Below are 15,772 nucleotides of genomic sequence, written 5' to 3'. Positions count from 1 at the left end.
CATGGAAGCTTAACGCCGACCCTCCGTTTCCTCTGTCAACATTGTTGCTGCTGTTTGCACTGTTTGTGCTGCTAGCACCTTTAGCTGCTAGCCACCGGCTCAGCCATCGGAGGCAAATCCCTCAATCATAGATATGCTCAGAATTTGTAATTCAGCACCTTTTAAAATGAAACTTGTGATTTGCAGTTGCAAGTGGTTTGGGATTTTATGAGTTACTTGCTGTAAAAGGTTATGGCAGAGTGAATCATATGACATGTCCTAACTGCCTGCTTAAACCGGTTCGAAAGAATTGCGTAACGTGCTGCAAAATGTGTGTCACACGCTGTTTGTGCGAATAATCTTTAGGAAAAATGACATTCATACACAGTATGTACTCTAGTCCTATCTGTAAGCTATTAAATACATGTAGTGGAAGTATAATTAAGTAGCAAAAAATGAAAATACTTAAGAACAAGTAACTCAAAGTTGTACATGCATGTACCATACTGCATCAGAGTAATTATTAAGGGCAAAAGACATTGGTTTATTTCATAAATAAACTTTGTTTGTTTAAAGAATATATTGTTTTTTTTAGAAATTATAATCCACAGGAATCTAGTCAATCTATGTTTCACTTGAACCAGGAAACAGAGGAGCTCATACATGTTTTGTTGCTCTTCAACCACATGACTGTTTACAGTGAAGCCCCGCCCCCCGAGCCCTCTGATTGGCTGCTGCGCGAGAATTCCTATCAACCGTTTTTCCCGACGTCATATATAAACGTCCCACTGACTCCTGCTGAGGACTTTCACGTTAGTTCGTTGGCTGCTTTCTCCTTCGCACACCACAACAAAGGAAAGGTAAACATGTCTTTCAGCCAGCTTGTCATTTACCCGGGGATTAGTTCGGCGTATTATAATATTATTATATAATAATAACTAGAACCGCTCCTTAAAAATACTGTTTTTTTAGCTTGTTGTGCTACCAGCTAAGCTAGCTCTGTTCCGAGAATAGATCACGTGACGTCCAGGCAATCAGCTGGCTTGTTTGTGTTATTTCGTGCTTACCTTTCGTTGATTTGTTGCCACATAACAGTCCAAAACAAACCGCTTTATTCTAACAGTGAATTTGACATTTGAGATATTTGAATCCTCCCTCTCGTTCACTTAGGGACTTCCACAGAAGAGGAGGACATGTTGAACCAGGTCTGCTTCGCCCTGCTCGGCCTGAGCCTCGGGCTGGTAAACGCGTTCCCCTCCCAGGACCCAGAGGGGGGCAAGAACTGGGTGGTTATCGTAGCTGGCTCCAATGGCTGGTACAACTACAGGCACCAGGTGAGAGAGTGAAACTGCTCCCACCATGTCAATGCATGAAGTGTAAACTGCATGATTTGACGTTGCTATTTTTATTATTAGTTCTTGATAAGATCAACTTTCCTCTTCGATACTCCCAGAGTTTTTCCAGCAACTGACTTCTCCGTATTGCCCTTTCTCGCGCTCAGGCTGATGCTTGCCATGCCTACCAGATTGTCCACAAGAATGGCATCCCCGATGAGCAGATTGTGGTCATGATGTACGACGACCTGGCAGAAAATGAGGAGTGAGTTGACATGTTTTGTTTCTTTGCAGCAGATCTTTATGATAAAGAGACTTCTTCTTTCCCCCAAAGTGTTCAAAACCCCCATTGTATCGTAGTTCTGTTATTTGTTGACCTTCATTCTTCCCTGTTTGCAAATTAGACTGTGCAAAGAAACGTCAGATACTACACTGTACACCGTTCCTAAATGTGATGCAGCATTCATGTTTATGTATGCTGTGGTGCATGTTTCAGTTTAAAGTCCAATTACAGGATTTTAATCTCTAACTTTGCCATCAACATATTACTGTATAAAACTGTTAAAGAGTCCCACACTGTCTTAGATAGTGTTGTATAGAGCTAAGCATTAAAGGTGATGAATAATGATGTCAGCTATGTATATTTCACTTAACGTCTGCTCATGTTCATGAGCTACATCATCCAAATACTGCATGTCCTGGTTCAAAACTATTCTGTGTATCGGCTTAAATTAGTGACATGAAGTGACTGTTTAGTCTGGAGAACGGGCCTCCTGAACTCGATTAGGTGTAATCTGCTAGAGAGAGAAGAGGTCTCACTCTGTCAGAGCTGTTGGAACAACAGAAACGTTACGATTGTACAGAAATATGACAGAGTGGAGGTTTGAAGCCGTGGCTGTAAGCCACACAATAATCACACGCTCATGTTGACATTTCTCGTGTCTCTGTGGCGTGTCGGCCCGGTGTGCTTCATCATCGTCGAGAGAAGCAGCAGCAGCAGCAGTACTCAGAGCAGGCAGCACTAACAGGCCGAGTTAAAGAGGTCCACTGAGAGGAGTCACAAGGAACTAATTTTAGGGCTCCTCTCAGTGGATTGGAGTTAAATTACTGCCATGGTGACTGGGTGAAGGAGCAGTAGTGAAAGCAGACCCGTCAGTTTCAGTCAGACATAGGATCGCTGTTACACAATGTGACATCCAGCAGTGTTGGACAGCAATGATTGTCCAAGTTTCTGGAATGGTAATTGTATATCTAGACCACGGCTTAAGAAGGGAAACAGCGTAAGCGCTGCATGTTAACTATCACAAATGGTAAAATAGAGCTGCAACTAAAAATATTCTTATCTATGTTATTTATTTATTTTCTGTCCATAAGCTGTTTGTACAGTACTAACATCTTTGTGAAACTTAATCATAATGTAGTGTGGTTGTAGAGAGAAGTCATATAACATGTATTGCTGAATATCCGTATCGTGCTCTTGCATGGCTTAGAGGATTATCACGTATTGGATTTGTGGTTAATAACTAACGTGTATTCAAAGCGATGCAGGAAAGAGCGCAGCTTGCACGGTTTACTCCTACAGACTGCAGAAATCAATGGCCACGGTGCAGTTTCTGACACAATAGAGCAGCAGCAGCTGCTGTTGTTGTTGAGAGTAGCAGAAAGGGATTCTGCAGTGATGGGGGGGAAACCCTGAAGTGCTTTAGTTCTCACCAGATTCTGACATAATACCAGATGAATGATTCACCGATCAAGTGACAACTTGTTTTGTCAGCGTTTTTTTTTTTTTTTGTACTTCTGCTTATCTGACTCATATTTTCTATTCCCAGTAACCCCACCCCTGGGATAGTGATCAACAGGCCGAACGGCACAGATGTGTACAAAGGAGTTCCTAAAGACTACATTGGAGACGTGAGTGCCGCAGTTGTACAAAGCAAAGCTCTGAAATACATGTTTTGATTCAGACTTTTTTGATTTGTGTCGGGGTGTTCTCCTGCAGGATGTGACCCCACAAAACTTCCTGGCAGTGCTGAAGGGAGACTCCTCAAACGCCAAAGGTGGCTCAGGAAAAGTTTTGAAGAGGTGAAGTGATGGAATGAAACCAGTAGAGGCATAGTGAGATCAGAGCAGCACAACACCAGCTCCATCAAGATACCGTTTCTAACTTTGCTCTGTTTGTTTTGGCAGTGGCCCCAACGACCACGTGTTTGTGTTCTTTGCCGACCACGGGGCACCTGGTATTCTGGCCTTTCCCAATGATGACGTGAGCACTTTTTTGGCTTCCTGCTCTTGCGAATGTTCCCTCCTGAGCTTACTGCACCAAACCAAAATGTTGTTGGGCTTGTTTCGTTTGATAGTTATCTCTTTGTTTTGTTTGCTTATGTATTTGAGCGCCGTACCGTATGGAGGCATGAATTTCAGTATAGCTTTAACATGTTTTTGTACTTGTAAGATACCAAGTACATCTCTGATCCAAATACTATATCCTTTTCCCAACACCATTCTTTCAGAAACGTAAACATGGTCTCCTGCAAATTTTCTATTTTATGTCAATAAACTTCTGATTAACGACTAAGAAATCAAGACTACAAAGCCGAACAAACCGGGATGTGCACAAGTTTAACACGTCGGTTTACCAATGCTGTCCTCTCTTTCTCTCTCTCTCTGCAGCTCAATGTGGACGATCTCCAAAGCACCATTAAATACATGCACGAAAATAAGAAATACAAAAAGGTACGCAGCAACATTCTGTTGATTTTAAATGAAACATCTAATGACATTGTTTTTGACTGACATTGCAATGTTCAATGAAAAGTATATTAAACTGATGTGTGTGATTTTTGAATGGATCTGTAACAAACAAAGATGTTTTCTAAACCTGTAGAATATGTTGTGTGGGCCCGGACATCTCCGCAGCGCCACAATATTTAATTTAAAACGGTAGTTTGACAGACATTTCACTTCTAACAAATATTGCACCTCCTGTGATTTTAAAGGGGCTGTAGGCCATATTGACATTTTGATAACACCCCTCGTGTTCACATGCCTACAGTATCTAGGTCAGTGATAAAAGGTGCATCAGGTGGTTGTGTATCTGAGCTGTGAGAGCAGATCATATGACTGTTTTTTTGTCCCCACACACATCCACAGATGGTGTTCTACATCGAGGCGTGTGAGTCCGGCTCAATGATGGAACACCTGCCTGCTGACATTAACGGTAAGTTGAACTTTACCTCTTTAGAATCACTTTCCAGTAAAACCAAGAGATAATGAAGCGGCAGCGACCAATGGGAAGCGTCGGTCCATGAGCTACTTAAATCCTCAACAAGATAGCACTTGACTTTTCCTCGTGACCATTTAACTTTATCGACATTTTCCGATTGCCAACAATCAGTAAAAGCTCATGTGATTTATTGTTTTTAGCTTTCACCTCCTTTTTTATTTCATTCTTCGTCGTGTCTGGGCTCAGCTGAGGTCAGCACTGCGGTCTGGTTTGCGGTCTTCGCTTCAGTTTTTGACTCTTAGTCCTTTGGCGTTTCAGCCAGTGGAGTCAGCATTACTGCCTGTGGCAATTTGTTGTCATGTGCTCGGCCTCATGTGATGAACAAGACAAGACATGAGTCATGGTTCTGGTGTTCAGCCAAAGTTATTACATCCCTTTTTTTTTAACCACACTTTCATCTGTAGTCTAAATCAGATATTTTTATATTTCTACAGCACGACATGAGAGTTTATCTCTTTCTGTTTCTTTTTTTAGTGTACGCCACCACAGCCTCCAACTCACACGAGTCCTCCTACGCCTGCTACTATGACGAGAAGAGGGACACGTACCTGGGAGACTGGTACAGTGTCAACTGGATGGAGGACTCCGATGTGGTGGGTGACGTGTCATACAAATTATTACAATCTGGTTTAGATTGTGAAAATTGAGGTGGAAAATCGTGCGTACACCGCTAACGTCTGTGATGAATACGGGGCTTTTTAATGTTACCGAGCAGCAGAGGAAAGTGTTTGGTTGTTTAGCACTAACATGTACAGCTTTGATACAAAGTAAACAGTGAGGCTGGTATCAATTAGATAAAATGACAAGAAGTAATGCTGAGTACACGCCTCGTTTCCTGTGAATCCCTTGAGCATGTGAAGGTAATTTGAATCCTCCGATACCATAAAGTATAAAAACATGTTTTTATTCCATGAAAATCTTACAGATGTTAACTTTCACACATCGAGTGACATTTCATCTGCTTTCAGCTCTTACTTTTCAAGTGTTGGTTCAACTACCTTTAGTGCTCGCATACAAACATAAAACTAAATATTCAAACGCCTTCAGCAATAACAGTTCAGCTGCTTTTCGCCTCCTAACACCTCAATAATTTAACTTGTTTGACTTTTCTCGTTAACTTTTAATTCCTACATTTTTAATTAGAGTACAATAGAAACTCAGACTCTATACAGTCCATTAAAGGTTTATTTACTTACTGTTCCAAACACCTGGTCTAAACGGAACAGGAAAAGGAAGTGGTGAACGTTTCCAACAGCAGCTACAGTAAAGTAGTAACACCTGTGACTCCTCAATATCATCCTTATATCATATTATTATATCATTAGCATCCCAAAATAGAGAGTACAAAATATAACAATCAAGTAACAACCACTCTGTTTAGTTAGTGATTTTTTTTTATTTTTTTTTTAAACCTGTTGATGGTAATAATGTTTTTGTCACATTGTGCTTCCAGGAGGACCTGAGTAAGGAAACTTTGGTGAAGCAGTTCAAGATCGTAAAGAGCCACACAAACACCAGCCACGTCCAGCAGTTTGGAAACAAGGTGAGGGAATGAATGAACACTGCTGAGGAGGGAGCATATCGACGTAGCTGTGATTTTATGCCTCTTGCTGTGGGGTTTCCTGCTCATATTTAGATACTTATTTTGAGTTTCTTACTCTCTTTACAGACGATGGCCCACATGAAGGTCATAGCGTTTCAGGGTAACCCCAAGGCCAGCGGCCTGACCGCTCCTCTGATGACCCTGCAGCCAGTTAAGAATCTGGATCTGACCCCGAGCCCTGACGTTCCTCTGGCCATCCTCAAGAGGAGGATGATGGCCTCCAATGACATCAGAGTTGCAAGAGGGCTGCTGATGGAGATCAACTCCCACCTCAAGGTGAAGATTGACAGTCCTGTGGTGTTTCTGCTGTCGCAGCATGTCACACGTTTTCTCCTCTTTCTGTGGAGGACTGTTCATGTCATGTAAATCTCATCTATCGTTGTGTGTGTGTGTTCAGGTCAGGGAGGTGCTGGCTGAGACTATGCGCCAGGTGGTTGAGAGGGTGACCGGCAACAAGCTCAAGGCCGAGGAGGTTCTCAACGAGCAAGCCGAGCTCTCCCAGCATCAGTGCTACAAGACTGCAGTCAACCACTACAAGTACAACTGCTTCAACTGGCACAGAACGGAGGTAGAGCTGCACAGAAGGGTCACATTTAGAAAGGGTTTGACTGGGAGGGTATTTTATTCCTTTTTTTTATATCCTACCCGTTCGCCCACAGCTAATACTTGTCAGCCTGGTGAATGAGAAACTCTGCGTCGTAACTTGATTACAAAATGTTTCCGTGCACTTTTATACAGCTGTTTATTCAGAAAAAGGTTTACTTTCCCTTTTCTCTGAAACTTTGGTCATTTGCATTTCATTGTCACCGACTGTGGGGACGTTTCTTTGACGCATGTGATGTCCTCTTGTGTTTCAGTATGAATACGCTCTGAGACATCTGTACGCTCTGGTGAACCTGTGTGAGAGAGGATACTCTGCAGACCGGTAAGCTCCACTTCCCACTGAACAAACCACTTTATTAACCTGCCAGGGTTGGGCGAGAAGTCATGTGATAGTAGTTCAATCTGTATAAAACTACATACAATTCTAAGACGCAAAGGAATACTTGGTTATTTGTCCTTAATATGTGAATATTTGATACTGAAACCCATTGTGTTGTTTGTCTGCAGCATCCAGCTCGCCATGGACTCAGTGTGTCTTTACAGCAAGTAAAGATCCATGAACGTCTCCCATCAAACTGCTTCTTCCACGTGGGATGGCCCGGGAAGGCGGAGCTTCTCTTTGCACTGCTAAAGAATCAATCTGTCGTGGAGTTGACGTTATTGTTTTATCAACACACTAACACGTTTTATTTTTTTACTTGTGATGTTTTTTTTTGATTTTACTGAGAACTTTTAAACTTGTTTAATGATGTTTGCACTATCCCTGTGAAAAGCTTGTGGATGATATTTGACTGTTTTTGATTATTTTTAGATTGTAGGTTTGACAATTATAACATGAAATTCATGTTAATTTGTTTTGCGCATAGCTGTGTTTGTGATATGGACGGCCTGGCATGAATGGTTGATTGACATGTAAAGGACGTCCCACTGATGTTGAATGTTTGTTGAACTTCAAGAGACTTTGTAACACAGGAATCTTGAAATAAACTTGAAAGACCAAAACTGCTATAAAAGAAAAAGACTTGTGAAATGTTTTTACTTCTGACCATTCAGCGCATTTTTTTTATATTAGTTAATATCACGTTTTTGGGATAATATTAAATTGGTGATCTGCTTCACACATTAACAGCAGAAGAGGATTGTTATGGGGTCCAAATGATTCTACCTAAACCTATTTTCCTGTTATTAAAAGACATATTTTAATTGTGGCTCCTGTCTGACGGACAGTTAGACCCACACACCCTCACAACCTCCTTCAGAATAAACCACTGTCGGCTTTATTAGAGCATGTTTTAACACCTGCTACGTTTTACCGAATATTTCTGTCTGTGAGAAAATACTTTAATATTTAGCATCTCTTTGCCCTCTTCTTCCTTCCCATTAGATAGACTGTATGATGCCTTGATTACCTCTTAGCTAATTACATGTAACTATACCTACAATAAAATACACACAGGGCACTGTTTCAATTGTCAGACAAGACAAATAAGACATTTACCCTCCTGTGATTGGCTGGTATTCATGTCAAAAAGTGTCCATGTCTGAGAATTTGGCTCATGCACACATTCATGGTTCACAGGCAAGAAATCCTTTTGACTTCGATGATCCCCTGACTTCTCCTCTAGCGCCACCATGAGGTTCACATGACCAGTTACTTGCAAACCCAACTACATTCTCTACTGTCATTCGTCCCTCTGCCACAGTTTGTCTGACTGGCTTAGATAGATTTTTAGTTGTTATCGAATTAATTGACAGATAGTACAGCATCACACACGTCAAAACACAAATGCTGCATTAGATAATAAAGCTCCACGTGAAGTAATGAAAGTGCGCTATCTAGTGGATAGTTTCTGATTTCTGAATCTTAAAATAAAAAAAAAAGTTTGATGAAGCTGAATTTAATTTGTGAGGAGGTTCTTTATTTGGATTTTCTCTTTTATTGATGTCCGGCTGTATTCTTCTGCCCCTTATTTAATTATTACGGCCTTTCATTATTTTACTATTTATTATTAGATATAGATATCCACTATTTGATGTTTGGCTTTTCACTATTTGCTCAATAGTTCCTCAATTCACTCAAAAATGTGTTTTGCGTATAGTTATTACACTTTGACGTTTGAGCCTGATTAAATATTGCACATTTATAGGTTTCTGGGATTTCTTTTTTAATTAAGAAAATTAGTATTTTAAAGATTTTTATTTTTTAACTTTTTTTGTGGAAAAGAAACAATATATAGATCATATTATTTATTAAAATATGTCTAGAGGCGATGTTAATATAATTTGTTAGTTTTTATCATTACATTTAGCATTTAGCATAGCTTGCCAATACCCTCATCAGTATTTCGACGGTTGACCGGCTGTTACGGTTGAGATGGTCACCCTAGCAGGACGGGATGGGCCTCCCTTCTGTAGCTAGCTGTTCTTTGCCTGACGGTAATATTTCTATGACCTTTCAAATGTTCTCTGTCTTCTTTTGAAATGTGATTGTTAACATTTGTTGATCAAGAGATTGGATAACGTGGTATTTTAAATATAAATGGGATTATATACAAGACATTGGCTTCGGATTTTAGGCAGGCAAGTAATTTGCTACCTAATTCCGTGGAAGCCGTCCTGATAGGGAGGTGGCCTCGTTTAGGACCCGCCCTCTACTTCCCACCCACCTCATAAAACAGGAAGATAACTTGGCCGAAACCCGTACTGGTAGAATGAAAACACGACAGGCCGTAGAAAAGCTTAACTAGCAAACAGACTATAGCGATACACATCACTCAAAGGACATTAAACGGCTGGTCGTGTTTAACGGCTTTGTTAGTTTCCAGCTGCTTTTACGAGTGAACCCGTTTTTTTTAGCTCGCTACGTTAGCTTGTTTGCTAACTTTAACATAAATCCGGATTGAGATTCTCCCACAGCTGGCTAGGTTACGCAAGACGTCTATCAAGTCCTCTCGTTTATTTAACACCTTCTAACATTTCACCATGGGATCCAGAGCGTCCACGTTACTCCGAGAAGAGGAAATTGAAGAAATTAAGAAGGAGACTGGCTGTAAGTTGAACTCAAGACTAATGCGGTGGAGATCATAACTCCTTTGTTGCCTTTCACTGTTACTTAACCCAGCTACTTGTTACGCCTAACATGTCTTCAGTGAAACCCATAAACCACGTACTTAAAGGAACTTAATCTAATAGCATATACAGCAGGACTCTCTACTGTCTAACAGGGGAAGAGTGCACACACACACGCTCTGAATACGACTCCTGGAAGTGTAATGGGGGCTAGTGTTTAGGTGAAAATAGTTATTTTTGACTGAAGCAATGAATGCCTATTATCTTCTGGTGATCTGGACTTGTTTGGTGTCCTCCCTACAGTCTCACACAGTCAGATCACTCGCCTGTACAGCCGCTTCACCAGTCTGGATAAAGGAGAAAACGGCACCCTCAGGTAAGCAGTAACACAACCACCACACTGAGAATAAACACGTTACACAGCAGCCAGATGCTGAGGCTGATTGGTTCTGGTTACATTTGACAGGTAACCAGACAAGACATTGTATTTATATCATCTATTCTGGAGGACAGATTGGGTAGTTACATGTCTGTGATTGAACCTTGCTTGTGTGGGTTGTGATCCAAAGTTATAACAATGGTAGATCAAACATGTTAATTATCTCACTTAAAGCTTTGCAAAATTGTCTTAAACAAAGATGCCGACAGGTTACGTTTGCGTTTCATGAGCTTTGTTTGTGTTTCTTCCTTTTTCACTGAGAAAATGTGTTTTGTCCAGAATGTTGATGTTCCTAAAACAGAAATACTAGAAATAAGCAGAAACAAACATACTATTTAAATTAAATTGAAAAGGGTGTTTTAATATATTTTACTCTATTTTTTTTAGTCAATAAATGTACTATTTGAATATAAATCCAATGGGTCAGCGACCATGCGTTGTCATTGAATAGTGTGCTCAGCCACAATGTGTTAGGACGTCCCTCACTCTCAGAGTGATTGACGTTGATGATTAAATCATTATTATCTGAGCGCATTGCGATTTTGAAGTTGAGACCTCAGTGTGACATTTCAAATGGTTTGTGATTAACCTCTGGCTTTCCATTAGTCTGGCCAAAACAAACAATGGGTAAAGAAAAGGGTAATCATTAAAGCTGCTAAAACATTTCTTTCAAACTTGGTGTCGCACTGCCCTCTGATTTGTCCTCGGGGGTTTATTTGCATATCCGTCTACAGGGTAAAGTAGAAATACATCCCTCTGTGGATTCAGGGAAGTCGTTCTTTTGAAAGACGTCGTGTTTACACATCACACGTTCTTGGTTCTGCTTGTTCTTGATCTGGTGTTTTCAGTCACAGCACACGGTCAGGTGACCTTCTTCTCATCCATTAGTTGCCACAATAGTGAGATTTTACAGAGCTGAAAAAACCTCAGTTTTCCCAGCCAAAACTATTTTCAGAATCAAAAATGTTTATGTGCAGTCCTGTTTTCTTTTCTTCTTCTGCTGTTTTCACATTTCAAATCAAGTCTGGTTTTAAAGAATAACGAGGACTTTGCTGAATGAGCTTTGTACCATATTGTGTCATTTTAACGATGACCACAGTGTGAAGAAATTTGTGGTATTGTCTTAAGTTTACAATATCTAAGTGTGTTGTCATCTCGTATCTCGTCATGTCTGCAGTCGAGAAGATTTCCAGAGGATCCCGGAGTTGGCCATCAATCCGCTGGGAGACCGGATCATCAACGCGTTCTTTCCTGAGGCGTGAGTCGTCCCTGTTGTTGCTCTGCTGTCTTTTGAAGATCTTATTTTTTTCGCAAGAGTTTGCATTATAGGTTTGAGTCACAGCCACCACAAATCTGAGCGAGGCCACCGGGCTTTTCAGTTGTGGCTGCCTGACTGCAGACTTTTCTGCCAATCCTGTGTTTATGGGGAACAAATCTAGTTTTTTTTGTTCTATATTCTTCTCCTTCTCTATATTCTGCAGTTTGTTTTTTCTGTTTTATCGTTCTGAAAGTTGAAAACCAGATGTTTCCAAATGTATCATTAAAATCCCCAAAAGTCAGATGAGCGGGCGTCTTATTTGAACCGCGGCCTATAGATGTGTTCTTGTTGCTCTGGTTTTAGGTTGTTTGCTTCAGAACAACTTGAGAATAGAGGTGGAGAATGTCTTAACTATCTAAAATGGTGTTGGGTTCTGACCAGTTTGAGTTTTCATTGTGTTGCCATCGCAGCTGGAATGAAAAGGCAATCTGAGCCGCGACAAACTTTGTAGCAGATCCTTTTTCTCCTCTGCTTTAATGGGCTGTGTTATTATATTCTGTGTCTCTGGGTTTTTAGAGAGGACCAGGTGAACTTCAGGGGCTTCATGCGGACCTTGGCTCACTTCAGACCAATCGAGGACAACAGCAAGAACGTGGCTGTCAGCGAGCCGCTCAACAGCAGGACAAACAAGCTGCTGTGTGAGTGTGGAGCTCTGTCTCTCACGCGGGCATGTCCGGGCTGAGCCGGTGACCAGTATCATGAACATTCACCGGATTTAATTGTGAGATTAACGCTGTCTGACATGGCTTGTACATTTCTTCTATCCTTCCAGTTGCTTTCCGTCTGTATGACCTGGACAGAGATGACAAAATCTCTCGGGATGAGCTGCTGCAGGTGAGCGGATTGGTTCGTCATGTAAATAAGACGCTGAGTCACGGTACGGTTTGTGGAAAATGAGCCAGATACCTCTGAAAAGACTTGCTATTCAGTCTCTGTGTAACAAAGGGACCAATGCTATTGTGCAGCATGTCGGAATGCTCCACAGAGAGAGGGATTTGTGCCGATAATGATGTGATATCTCGATAACTACAGGTTGATTCTTCCCAGACAGACTAATATCCTGTATTTGGTCTCCGTCCGTGTTATTTGTTGTCCCTCTGTGAAGCCATCTCGGTTTCGGTGACATTGTGCGACCTGTAATTGCTCTAAGCTCGGAGTTAAATGACTCAGACGGATCTCTTGTTTTGCGCAAAACACCTCTGTGTGTCGCCTGCGTCATGTGATGCATGAGCCTCTAACGCTCTAAACGTGTAGCTCACAGTGCTGCTGCCTGTAAATATGTGTTCACTGTGTTTATAATCATGTAATTCACACAGTCATGTGTGGCTCCTGTTTTACTATAACTACACATTATCTTGTGTGGTGCTTAAAGACACGTAGCACCATATTGTGTGGGCGAACATCCCGACTATTGTTTAATCTTTGCCAGCATTCACTAACCATGAAGGGACTTGTTGTTCGTGCCTTCCAGGTCTTGCGGATGATGGTTGGTGTAAACATTTCAGATGAGCAGCTTGGCAGCATTGCTGATAGGACCATACAGGAGGCTGACACCAACGGAGACAACTCCATTTCCTTCAGTGAATTCATCAAGGCAAGTCGTGTGGTCGGAGGGCATTTGTCCCCTTACTTAAACTGTTGTGTGCTTATTTATATTTATTTAAGCGTTTCTACAAAACTAGTAACCACTTGATAAATGAGAAGCTTTCACCGTGTTGTACATTTTAGGCTCCAGTGGAACACAAACGACGAGCCACAGAAAATAACAGAAATGTATTCAAGGACACATTTTACAGAGAACAGAAGTTGTATCCGTAGTTACAACACACACAGGATGAATTCTTTGAGGTTCATCTAAGCCCTGGTTTTCATTATTTTGAGCACACGTTTTCTTAATTTGTGAGTCAAATGGATTCAAATATTGAAACTGATTCCACATCCTGATACGGTTATTTCCCCCAAAGTGCATGCTTAATGTTTTGTGTGTTTGAGTTAATATTTAGCTCCGTGTTTTTCAGCCGATGTTGAGCTTTGTTTTAACCTGCCTGTGTCTATTACACATTACAGATCATGGAAATATGTTTAGCATCTAAACGTACTCTTTTTGATCGTTTCCTCAGGTCTTGGAGAAGGTGGACGTGGAGCAGAAAATGAGCATCCGGTTCCTACACTAAATAGCTTTTATTGTTATTATTATTTTGGGTAGAGCTTCAACATATTGGTTGATTTCAGAACACGACCTCATGCAGCTTATCAGAGCCCACACTACGAGAACACACCGCCAGACCGAGCGCTGGGTAGATCACGTCACAGATCTGGAGTTTCTGCCTCCACACTGCTCCGTCAACGAAGGGGAACGTTTCGTGCCTTGGGTTGTTTTATGCAATATCACTATGAATCTTTTTTTCCTCAATCATGGTGCATTATTTATTAGAAAATGTTTAGAGGGTCACAGTTAGTACCTCTGGTGTGTCACTTTTCACATTTGACAGTACGGTACATTAACGCTTTTTGCTATTGCAGTGAGTCCGTTTATTTTAGGTTTAATGGATAGATGGCGCACGATGTGTCCTCCGTATAAATATGCAACGGCTCAAAGTGAAACGTGTTAGATGTTTGATTCCACTTCTAAACAGACAGTGTTTTCAATGCTAACCGGATGTTATGACTCCAGTCAGACCAGCCGGCTCTTACGCTTGTCTCTTGGAGCAAAGCAGGCCCTGCTCCACAGATGTTTGTGTGTAACTCACTGAAGTGCCATGGCTTTGGTTCCCCTTTTATAAGTTATTATCTCAACCTTAACCAGAACCCATCGCCGTGTTTGTGTATTTTTATTCTTCATAGGGGTTAACGTAGCTACTGCCAATAGATTGTAATTACCTGTTTCAACTGTTGGACTCGAACCAAAGTGAGTTTGACCCTCCTTCAAAGCCAGTGACCACCGCTGATGTGTGTGGTGATGATTAAAGAACTCCGTATTCAGTTTAAAAACTGTGGCGTTAAGAAGATTTCATGAAAAACTGCTGCTATCTCTTTGGCTAGTGTGTGTGTGTGTGTGTCTTCCCTAGCACCCGTTCTTGCTCATTTGCTGAATGGTCTCGCTAGGATTCAGCTGCCACCGTGTTCTGATTTCCAGATTGAGTCTTAAAGCCCTGGCTAAAGGTGTCGGGCCCTGTGAGGGAGTTTGTGCTGTGGATTAGTTAGTTTGTAGACTTAGAACAGCTAGCCCCATGATAACGCGCTATGGTTCTATATATCTGATCAGTCTTCCTGTGGCGAAGGAAAGTGTTTGTTGATGTATGCACTTGCTTCAATTTTTGTCTGGCTATTTTTTTTTTTCCCCCATCGAATAGTTCCAGAGATAAAAAAATAATCAAATGCTTTAAAATATATATTTTCTGTACAGGCTAGTGTACATGAACTGTGCAAATGGCTGACCCTTTCATCTGTAATGTGAGTTTGTTAAATCATTAGAACACCTTCCAGCAGCTGAGTGCAGGAAATACAACGTGACTATTTTATTAATCATTATGTGATTATCAGTCAGATATGATTCACATGTTATGTGACGTTGGTCTAGGTATTATCAAAGTGATTCATAAATTTGATTTGAATAAATGATGTGCCATGCTTGATTTGCGTCAATTCATTGGTGAAGTGGCTGTTTTTAACCTTCTGGTTTTAATTTAGTCCATGGTCTCTATGAACACTTATTATCTTAGGCCCAGGTCCAAGTAAACCAGGGCTAAAGATCATTCTAAGAGATGATGTACTTAATACTCTGTACCACTGTTACTAGCTAGTTAACTTTGCAAAGTTTAATTTTACATGGAAAAAAAACTAAAGAATTGGAACAGGGTTGCAACTGGCAGATATTTCCATTATTAAGTGTTTTGTCAGTAAACATCAGAAAGGTGTTCGGAGAAATAGTCCAACATATTATTAATTGTATTATTAGGAAGCAGCAAATGTCTCTTGACAGTTTAGCTTTATAAATAAGATACATAAATATACAAAATTAGGAAAAGCTTTTTTCTGTCGGTTGACAACTCGATTAGTAAACTAATACATTTTCTGTTGATGCTAATCATTCAAAACAAGCTAATTGTTTCAGCGCTAACTCAACTAGCCCAGTTAGCTAACC

General features: G+C 40.9%; 2 protein-coding genes across 2 annotated transcripts; both read left to right on the top strand.

The window, feature by feature from the left end:
- Positions 1 to 763: 763 nt before the first annotated feature.
- Positions 764 to 7,807, top strand: lgmn (legumain). Its single transcript, XM_079174359.1, has 14 exons — positions 764 to 839; positions 1,150 to 1,313; positions 1,481 to 1,578; positions 3,143 to 3,224; positions 3,313 to 3,395; positions 3,501 to 3,576; positions 3,984 to 4,046; positions 4,464 to 4,530; positions 5,071 to 5,189; positions 6,050 to 6,139; positions 6,266 to 6,475; positions 6,597 to 6,767; positions 7,057 to 7,124; positions 7,310 to 7,807. Exons 2-14 carry the CDS (start codon positions 1,173 to 1,175, stop codon positions 7,350 to 7,352), a joined length of 1,311 nt encoding a protein of 436 aa, XP_079030485.1. The 5' UTR covers positions 764 to 839; positions 1,150 to 1,172; the 3' UTR covers positions 7,353 to 7,807.
- A 1,678-nt stretch (positions 7,808 to 9,485) lies between these two features.
- Positions 9,486 to 15,263, top strand: chp1 (calcineurin-like EF-hand protein 1). The gene is made up of 7 exons (XM_079175052.1): positions 9,486 to 9,851; positions 10,175 to 10,247; positions 11,488 to 11,568; positions 12,145 to 12,266; positions 12,401 to 12,462; positions 13,100 to 13,222; positions 13,749 to 15,263. Exons 1-7 carry the CDS (start codon positions 9,785 to 9,787, stop codon positions 13,800 to 13,802), a joined length of 582 nt encoding a protein of 193 aa, XP_079031178.1. The 5' UTR covers positions 9,486 to 9,784; the 3' UTR covers positions 13,803 to 15,263.
- Positions 15,264 to 15,772: the final 509 nt, after the last annotated feature.

Source organism: Pholis gunnellus (assembly GCF_910591455.1).
Source record: "Pholis gunnellus genome assembly, chromosome: 15".
Lineage (NCBI taxonomy): Eukaryota > Metazoa > Chordata > Actinopteri > Perciformes > Pholidae > Pholis > Pholis gunnellus.
This window is presented reverse-complemented; position numbering and strand designations above follow the sequence as displayed.